This window comes from Antedon mediterranea, chromosome 10 (assembly GCF_964355755.1).
Source record: "Antedon mediterranea chromosome 10, ecAntMedi1.1, whole genome shotgun sequence".
Lineage (NCBI taxonomy): Eukaryota > Metazoa > Echinodermata > Crinoidea > Comatulida > Antedonidae > Antedon > Antedon mediterranea.
Window position 1 is genome coordinate 16,885,696 of NC_092679.1, and position 10,688 is coordinate 16,896,383.

General features: G+C 32.7%; 1 protein-coding gene across 4 annotated transcripts in view; it reads left to right on the forward strand.

Annotated features, from left to right (window-relative positions):
• The window catches only part of LOC140061030 (striatin-3-like), a 31,738-nt gene extending 21,206 nt beyond the window's left edge, over positions 1-10,532 (forward strand). For 2 of the 4 annotated variants that reach the window (XM_072107433.1, XM_072107434.1), the window contains exons 8-17: positions 936-1,049; positions 4,311-4,427; positions 4,523-4,659; positions 4,772-4,953; positions 5,429-5,476; positions 5,781-5,902; positions 7,503-7,670; positions 7,804-8,052; positions 8,365-8,451; positions 9,027-10,532. In XM_072107433.1, the coding sequence (XP_071963534.1) occupies positions 936-1,049; positions 4,311-4,427; positions 4,523-4,659; positions 4,772-4,953; positions 5,429-5,476; positions 5,781-5,902; positions 7,503-7,670; positions 7,804-8,052; positions 8,365-8,451; positions 9,027-9,196 (1,394 nt within the window). In that variant the 3' untranslated portion in view covers positions 9,197-10,532. The remainder of the gene's footprint in view (positions 1-935; positions 1,050-4,310; positions 4,428-4,522; positions 4,660-4,771; positions 4,954-5,428; positions 5,477-5,780; positions 5,903-7,502; positions 7,671-7,803; positions 8,053-8,364; positions 8,452-9,026) is intronic. The other 2 variants (XM_072107435.1, XM_072107437.1) reach the window with 1 other exon arrangement.
• Positions 10,533-10,688: the final 156 nt, after the last annotated feature.

Consider the following 10,688-nt stretch of genomic DNA (forward strand, 5'->3'; position numbering starts at 1 on the left):
CGATGTGCCCATACAGTATATGAACATGATGATGTCATATCTGGGCATATCACTACCATATCTGGGCATATCACTACCATATCTGGGCATATCACCAGCATACTTTTAAACTAGTTTAATAGTGTAAACAGAGCTTTAGCATCTTCTTAACATCTGTAGTAGTTTGCCAAATCTTGTTAGCATCAATAAAGTAGATTGTGGTTTAAGTTGGTCTGTTCTGTAGGAATATAATTGTTTATCTTTTGTCAGATACAAGCCAGACATAGAAGGTGTCAATGTAATTGATTGCCTCATTTGTATAGAAAACACTTCTAATTCACACTTCCTTTTTAAATTTGTTTGCCAAATATTACCCATAATAAACACATCCTTAAATCTCAGACATGTTTTTGCTGGTTTGATATAGACATCAACCTTACATCTTCAGGATACTTTGTTTTGTAATTTGACATCTAAACTTAGTACAGTACAGTGGATTCCAATATTGTGACGCCTCTCTTTAAGGGGACAAATGTTTTTTTTTAACCCTACAAACCTCTATTAAGGGGACATTGTTGGTCCATGGAAACTTCATGGAAACTTTTGGGTCCCAAAGGTATCTCCTTAAGAGCTTTAATATATTTCCAATTAAATATATAATTTTAATTTAATTACCTCTAACTTTTGTAGGGTTTTATGATTGATAGGTATACATATTATTAATATAGAATTATTTAAAATGTCGGGAATATTAAATTAACATATTTTTATTTCCAGTAAATAATAATTTTTTTTTATCAGTTCTTGCCAATATAAACTCATTTTGCATGCTGTGGAATGTTTTATTTGCCTGTACTGTATACTAACCTAATATTTGGGTCCACGCAAAGAAAAAAAAAGAAAAACACACCATGTTGGTGGCCTTTTAGCCTAACCCATATCTGTTCTGCTTGCAGACACGAAATTGGACCTCTCTCCTACGAGTGAGGACTGGGGGGTTGATGAGGGAATGATCAGTAAGCTAAAAGAAGACTATAAAAAGGCACGGAAAGGCAAGAAGCCTGTCGTTCGTAAGTTGAGGGCGCTGTTCATCAGCATGGGTTGCATGATTGCACCTCGTATAACATCGCTTTAACGCTTGTTCATTTTGCACTACGCATTCATTACACACGGCTAAGGCGCTGTGCTTTTATTAATTTTGTTACGCTCTTTATTATTCTTACTGCTAACAAAGCTTTTTATTTAGAAATTTTAATAATTTGCTATTAAAATATTTCAATTTTTTGACATTTTTTTTTATACTTGAATTTCAAGAGTATCAATTGTAACGTAAAAATAGCTATATTATAATAACATTTTATTAGTACAGTAAAATTATCTTGTATGCTGACCGCTGTTGCTACAAAAGAAAAATATATTCTGTTTATATTATCTGATTGGATGGGGTATAATTATAATTACTGGCTAATTACAAACGACTTATCATCTCTACCTTATATAAACAATATTATAAATTTATCTGTAATCTCTAAGGGATACACAGACGAAGTACATGATACTTTACTGTTCCATAGGCAGTTGAAATAAACGCCGCAGTTTTCAGATGCATTTAAAAAAAAATCTAGAATATCCTCAGGCTTATCCCACGGACCGATTTTAGGCCTCTAGATATCTTTTCACTCCTCTGCTCAAAAGTAAAATGTAATGAATAGAACCCCAATTTTTTAAAGCATTGAAAACCTTTGATTTGTCAATCCAACCATGACGTCTTTCATCATTTGCATGCTTATTTTATTTTCGTTTGTTCACATTTTTTGTATATTTAGCATTTTTATTTTGCATGTTTCAGTTGCATCAACTAACTCACTACACCATGATGTACCAAGTTTTAATGAAAACAATTTTTTTAGGGTTTTCTAATAGGACGAGTGATCGTCTCAAATCTCAATAGATTAATACCATAGTATATGAAATTGAATACTAAGGAGTTGTTTTATACTTTTGAATGTAATACAGTCAACTATCTCAATAGCGGACTCTCTGAAAACCAGAAACTCTCCCAATACCAGACTTTTCTTGAGGAGCAAAAGGTCATAAATTGATTTTTACCATTAAAGACACACCATACTTACATTTGGTCAGCCCAAATGTGTCCAGTATTTAGAGAGTAAAACCTGTTTTCCTGTCGACGCTATCATTAACAATAATCGGCAATCTTCTATGTAAAAATTGAAATGTTAACGATTTACAGGAAAAGGTACTCGCTATCGTTATCATTTTAACTAGATAGTTTTCAAACGATCGTCGTTGAACTGTTAGCGATCAATGTTGATAACGTTGACAGGAAAACAGGATTAAAATACACTGAATATGCAAGTATTTATGGGAGGTAGATGTTGATCAGTTAGTGGAGTACATATAGAATACCCATAGTTGTAGGATGGAGGAAATATTTATCTGTGGTTGTAGTGTTTTCCGGCGATTCATAGAGCATAACAGTTAGATCCTCTTTAATAATAAATTAATGAAGGAGAAAAGTCGCATCACCCAGGATGTTCCCTTAATTTTGAACATCAACTCTACACACTGTGGTATGGCTTGTACTGGTGTAACATGTTTCTCCTCAGTCCAAGCTGCGTTCGTACTTATAACTCGGGCAAAATAATGTTCTGTCTTCATCTGTGATACGCTATACTGATGTTTTAATTAGTTTTTGTAATATTAATACTCGTGGTCTGGGAAATTTAGAGTTGTTGACCTAGCATTTTTAGACATCATAGCTGTACATGTTGTTACTAGGGATCACGTCTGCTGTGGTTTTATCTTTTTTATGTAGCTTGGATTGCGTTTTGCACCATGGTTTGTGAGCACTACATGTTATTGTTTAATGATGATAATCATCTATATGCAATTTGATTATATAATATTAATATTAATGTAAAAATATATTAAGTGCTTTTAAATTGCATATTTTTGCCTACTATGGGAAATGCTGGAATGAATTGTTCATTATAACATTCAAATGCTTTTATTGTTTATAGAACATTTTTTAAACTATTGATATTATACAAAATGAATATATAGTACATACAATACCTAAAAATATACTTACTTCGCAAAAAAAACAAACTTTTAAATACAGTATACATGGCTATTATCACAATACTTATACAATATTACTATATATTAAATATATTGTATTGATGTTTTACAAAATTCAATATAAAATATTGAAGTACACTAACTTTATATATATCCTTTCTCATAATGCTATTAAATAATAGCACAATACATTATTTTATTGGAATTTAAATACTGTATTTCATCTAGTAAATAAATATTAATAATTGCTTTATTAATTTTGAAAATATATGCATATTCAAATTATAAATTTACTAAACTATAAGTAAAATAATTAATTTAAAGTAAATAAAAATATTAATCATTGCTTAAATAACTTTTGTATAAAATATTATTTATTAATTACTCTTCCTACTGACAAAAATATTTAGGCATTTTTTAACATCCATAGTATTACCCAAAAATTGCTATAATGCCATACTTTGTAATTCATAAACATTTCAGAAAAAATAACCCCTTACTTTTTATATTTACATGTGCCCTGCTCTGTTGCAATATTTAGCCAAGTACTTTATGTATAGCACAATTTCATTTTTTTCTCAATTGATTTCATCCCACACAATCAGTACAGTGTCTGTGAACATTTTTTTTACATTTACATTTTATTATGCATTTATATTTAGCTCTTCTTAAATTTTAAATCCCAAAATATTAGAAATTTTATATTTGACATTAAATTAATGTGCAATTATTGTCCCATTCTCTCATTTAGTAATCCATGCCGTACCAACTCTGCAAACAACAAAGCCCGCCCTCTATCGACAATGTGTTTGTCAGCCATACTTCAAACAAGCTTATACTCCACAACAAAAATTTTGTTCGGCTTTATTGCTTAACGTGCGAGCTTGATGTTAAATTCAACATCCATTCTTTTAAGTATTTTTTTTTTTGTAATGAATGTGAATTCTGTCCTGCGGCTTTAAATAAAAAGCTTAACATTTGTAATCTGAGGCATAAAAAAGACAAGTTTAATTACTCTCAAATCCAAAATACAACGCACAATTAAGTCGCATGAACTGTGGTATGGATTAACGGAAAATTAACCGTATTAATAAACATTTAGCTTTGGAGAAAATATTGTCTTGTAACTAGAAATGTATATTAAATATGTACTCTGCAATATTATTGCCTTGCATATAGTCATTTACTACTGCACAGTTGACTTGCAAATAGCTTTTAATGTCTTACAGGTCCTAAACGTTCAGCGTTACAGGCGATGTTGGAAAATCTGGGTCGTGATGAGGGAATTCCCCCTCCCCCTCGAGGAAAACCAATACAACAGGAAGTTGATATCCCAGAATCTGCAGGTAAACAAACTTCAATCCAAGTTTCAAACATCAAAATCCTTTTTATTCTGTATGGTATATATATGCTAAAAACTCCTCTTAATTGTGATTGACAGCTCAAGGGGCGTTTCCAGCAGGGCGTAGACCAATGGTAGGAATCGGTGAAGATGAGGCAATAGAGACGGCGCTCGGGTTAGGAGATCTTGCCAAATTAACAGTTTCAAATGAAGCAGACGCCCTTTCCAGTTACGATGTAAGTTTTTTCTGCTTCTATTTCCTAAGTATTTATAAAAAATATCTATTCTAAGTATTGGTTGGTTAAAAAATTCAGTAGATAAACCTACGGTAATTCATTTTAATTTTAGGTGAATGCCGCTGCCACTAAAGACACATTCAGGAAAACATGGAATCCAAAGTATACATTACGAAATCACTTTGATGCTGTTCGAACACTGGCCTTCCACCCCGTAGAACCGGTACTTATCACCGGATCAGAGGACCATTCACTCAAATTATGGAATCTAGACAAAACAGTGCCAGCCAAAAAGTAAATAATGTGGAATTTAAATATCTGTTTTATTTTGTTATTTATTTTGTGCCAATATTTAGGTAACAGTAGGAGTGGAATTGCTTTATTTTTAGTATATAAAACAATGACACAAGATGGGATTTGAACCCAGGAATTTGGAATTGATAGGCAAGCATCTTAACCACTAAAGCGTGGTTCCCACTAGCGACGCAACACAAGGACGTAACGCAACGCAAGTGAATTGACCAATCACAAGCGATGGCTTATTCGCTTGTGATTGCTAACTGTCTATAACTTCGCTTGTCATCGGTTAAAACGCTTGCGTTGCATTTACGTCCTTGCGTCAAGTTCTAGTGGGAACCACGCTTAAGCTACAAATCCTCTCCCCAAGTTAATAATTTGTTCTTAAAATGTTTCTTTGCATAGAGTAAAAAAGTAAAATTCTAATACTGTACTTCCAATAATCACCATTTCGTTTGTTCTTTTCTTCCAGAACTGCATCATTGGATGTAGAACCAATCTATACTTTCCGAGGTCATTCGTAAGTAGACATGTTTTACGGTTGAACTGGGAAAACTTTTAATACATATTTTTTTGTGTATAAATAATCCCTTTTTTACTAATTATTGAATACACACTCACTCAATAAAGCTCTGTCTACACTATCAAACTTTATGTGACAAAAAATGTGATGTGCCCATATATGGACATGATGATGTCATATCATTTTGATAGTGTGAATAGAGTGTCAGAAAAATTATGTGAGTGAGTGTTCAAGATTTGACTCTCATTTAAGTAAGGAAAGCATGTATGTGTAACTGTCATGTCATAAATTATCATTATAGGGCGGCTGTACTCTGTCTATCTATCAGTGCAGATGGGTCCAAGTGTTTCAGCGGTAGTATGGATTCTACTATTTGTTGTTGGGGTATGCCAGATATAAATATGGATCCATATGATTCCTATGGTACGTACAATTGTCGGTAAATGTTACAAAAGTAATCTGCCGAAATTACATATAAGATAAGATAAGATAACTTTTATTGATCCTCAAAAAGGAAATTCATTGCTCGTCATAATAACAAAGAAAACACTATAAAAACAAATATAGCATAAAACCATTCATATAAAAACATCTAAAAAATTACAATATAAAATTATCTTCTTGACTTCCTGTTGTACTGGATGATACCGGAGGGAATAAAGGATTTAGCAAATCGATTTGTTTTCACACTGAGGAGCCTCAATCTACCACTTGGATTAAGTTGGTCTATGATCACTTTGTGGAGAGGATGAGAGGCATCCGACTCAATGCGTTCGAAATCTTTCTGGAGGTGTTCTAGGTGCACTTCGGTAAAGGAAGGCAGTTCCAGACCAATCATTTTACCAGCCCGACGGATGAAAGTTTCAAGGCGTCCTTTATTCCCTCCGGTAACATTACCAGCCCAACAGGAGAGGCAATACGTCCAAACACTACATATAACGGATCTATAGAACGAAAGTAACATCAAATCACAGGAGTTAAATTTATATAAAGTTCTCATACAATACATTCTGGGACTTAATTTTTTGCTGATGAAGTCTATATGGTCTCCCCAACTCAGTTTATCATTGAAAACAATTCCTAGATACTTGTACTGGTCAACAATTTCAATTTCTTTACCTTTGATAGTGATTGGTTGAAAATTAAATTTATGTTTAGTCCTAAAATCAATGATCATCTCCTTTGTTTTTGATGCATTTATTTGGAGATAATTATCGTCACAAAATTTAACAAATCTTTGTATTTCGCTACGATAATTTTCATCATTGTTTGAAACTATGAGACCAATAGTGCTAGTGTCATCAGCGAATTTAACAACGGGGCAAAGCTCATCATTTAAAGATCTGTAATCCGCCGTATACAAGGAATATAATTTAGGTGCGTTGACAGTACCCTGAGGAACACCGGTGTCAGAGGTTACGATTTCTGACTTAACACCATTAATATTAACAAATTGTTTTCTATCACAAATGAAATTTAAAACTAAACGAACAATCGGACGGGGAAACTCCATATTCAACATTTTGTCTGCTAAGATATGGGGTTGTATGGTATTAAACGCAGATTGAAAATCAAAATACATAATACGTGCCGAGTGGCCTTTCTTTACATTATCTAGATGTGAATACAATTTATGTAATTTAAAATAAATCGCATCACTGGTACTACGGAGTGATCGGTAAGCAAATTGCAACGGGTCTAACACTTTTTCAGCATAAGGTTGCATAATTTTTAAAATAATACGTTCCAATATTTTCATCGCGACAGACGTGAGTGCAACGGGTCTCAAATCATTCATGCAGTTAATCTTAGGTTTCTTAGGTACCGGTATTATGCATGAAAGTTTCCAAATATCCGGGAACGCATGATAAGAAAGACACATATTGAAAATAAATGTAAATATACCATCAAGGTGAGGAGAGCAGACCTTAAGTACTCGTGGTGGATTTAATGGACTTAAACAATTTTTGTTTGCCTAAATTACGTTGATTTACATATTATTATTATTATCTTTATTTCCCAGATTGCAGTATATTGAAAGAACCATTGATCGGCCACACCAATGCAGTGTGGGATATCGCATTCGACGCCACCAAAAACCACCTTGTATCGGCCTCGGCTGATGGTACTGTAAGGTTATGGAACCCTCAACAGAAGTCTCCACTTCTAAATAAGTACATTGGAGAAAAATGTAAGATATGATATGGTTTATCTCTCAGTCATATCTCATGACTAACAATACGGTAGAACCTCTATTTAAGGGACACCTTCGTGACCAAACAACTTTGATTATCATATTTCATCATTGTCTTGTCTTTCTTTAGCCTATGGAGTTCCAACCACTGTTGATTTTGTACGCTGTGACCCGTGTCAAATTATCGTTGGCTACAAATCCTCAGATGCTGTCATCTATGACCTGGAGACAGCGAAACCAGTGATAACGCTAGATAGCAAGTTATTGTCCGACACTGATGGAACCACACAGATTAATTGTGCAATTAGCCACCCAACTCTACCTATAACCATTACTGCACACGAGGACAGACACATACGCTTCTTTGATAATAATACAGGTAAATCATATATGTCTCTATACCACAAATAACATACATAAAATGTTTACAAAATCTGTTTTATCTTTGTATTTGTGATTTTTATTTGTTTCTGTCTTTTCCGTTGGTTTCCTGTATAATTTTTACCGTTTTTAAATACTTTTATCAGTTTATACATTTTAATGTAAATACACAGTAATTCAGCTTCGGCTGCGGCAGTGATATGAATAAAAGAATATACTCAAATAATGGTTCTATTTTATAACGGCTTCATAGTGGTCTAAATAAACTAGAAAATGTGAATTGTCATGCATATTTCTATTCATGTTTTAGGTAAAATGGAACACAGTATGGTGGCTCATTTGGATGCTGTAACTAGCCTGGCCATCGATCCAAATGGATTATATCTCCTATCTGGAAGTGAGTATTTGAATAATGTCTTAACTGGTTTGACAAAAGTGTGATGTGCCCAAATATGGTAGTCATATGCCCAAATATAGTAGTGATATGACATCATCATGTCCATATATATGGGCACATCACATAGTTTGACAGAGCTTTAGACCAATATGCTCTACGGTAACTACAATACTTTGAACCCATCTTTTTCTGTCTTGTTGTGTTTGACCAGATTCTTTACTTTCATTGCCTCGTCCTTTGGATGGGACATGATGTCACTGGTCCTTTTTTTAAAATTTTAATGGATGTGGTCCAATAGGTGGTCTAATTCGGTGCCATTCTTTATAGATGATAGGTAAATGCCTACATAATAATTTACAACCTAATTAATATATTTTTATAGTTATATGTAACCTTTTTATGGTGGTAATTTTTTATATTTTTGTATAACAGAACGTTTGTAATTTTGTAATTTGAATAATGCTTTTTACCTGTATTTTATATAAAGATATTGATTGCTATTTTTATTCCATAATAAAACAAATTCCATAGTTGTTTTCTATATTAATAATTGATGTTATTGTCGTTGCTTCCAGGTCATGATTGCTCGATTAGACTGTGGAACCTAGAAAGTAAAACGTGTGTCCAAGAGATAACGTCACATCGAAAGAAGTTTGATGAAGCGATATACTCGGTAGCCTTTCACCCTAGCAAACCCTACATTGCAAGTGGGGGTGCTGACGCTCTGGCCAAAGTCTTTGTATGATGATGTAGTGTGATGTAAATTGAACTATTATAGTGCAGGAACTTAACTGGAAACCGTTCGGTTCTATACACATATGCACGATTTGAAGTAACCTATCCAGACGAAAAGCTTCAAAACGGAACCTTGATGGAATTATAATCTGGATTTTATCGAAAATTCAATGTCGGGGTCTGTTTTTGTGTGTATGTGTACAGCGTCCAATGTGCATTGTTTTAAATAATACATGTATAACACGTGTATAAACTTACTCTTTACAAGAAGTTACTTCGGTATTATATTACAGTCATTGAGCAGATCGGAAGGGGATCGTACCCAGCTCTGCGGTTTTAAACCAAGGGCGCACAAAACTGATGACTTTCGAATTAAAATGATTAATGTAATTAACGCCAATTAAGACTCGAGGTTTGTCTTATTTTTAAATTAATTTCACAGATGAAATATTTGTTGTAAAATAACTGATGTAATTGTTTGATATAGAATGAAGAATGAATGAGGTGTATTAAGGTCATGTCGGGTCAGGTCAGGTCGATCAATAGTTAACCATAATGTTGTAATTGTAGCAAATATATTATCGTGTATGCTTGAATATTTATTTAACGATCTAGCTGTATAGTTTTGGCAATCGCATTTTTACCTTTGCTTTTTGGAGTTTTTAATAGACTGGAAGTCGGTTGCTCAATTTCATACAACCATGGATTTTCATAACAAATCAATAATTCATATCCTGTACAATTATCGTTTATGATTTATTCTACTTATTGCTAATATTTATTTGTCATATTTATGATTATAATATAACATAAGATACTATTATTTTTTCATTTATTGTCTGTAATATTGTTTTATTTTTTTGTTATAAAAATGTTTTGATATTTTTTTTAACTAATAGATTATTGTAACTTAAAATAATATAATAATTTCATTTAAAATGTGTAGCTGGTGACGTCCGATTGATTTTGCATAGACATAATAAGTCGTGAAAAAAAATAAAAACTTAGAATTTAGTCTGTACTTTGATAAGCCGTTGCGTAAACCCAGATAAACAATAGAACATTCATTAAACCGTCAATTATTTCCTCCACAGATTTATGTGTTGTAAATTACAGTCTTTCTAAACTATAGGTGGCAGCAGATACATTTATATGATCATGCAGAAATCGTTAAACTGTTCAGACTTTAATCATGGAGTAAAGAATAATTATTCTTATTCTTTACTCCATGCTTTAATACATAGTAAACATTACATTATTAGTGTAATAAGATGAATAGTGACAAATATCCATGAATGTAATATGGCAACCAATTAAAGAATTAAAGACGCAACAGCTGACATGTATTCTATTCATATTTGATTTTTTTTTACCTATATTGCATTTTTTTCTTTTTTAGAATACTCTATGCTCTATAATACCTCCTATTATTCATTATTTCTTTGTGGTACATTTATAAACACCAAATAATACCTCTTTTATATGTACGTTCAGCAGTGGTT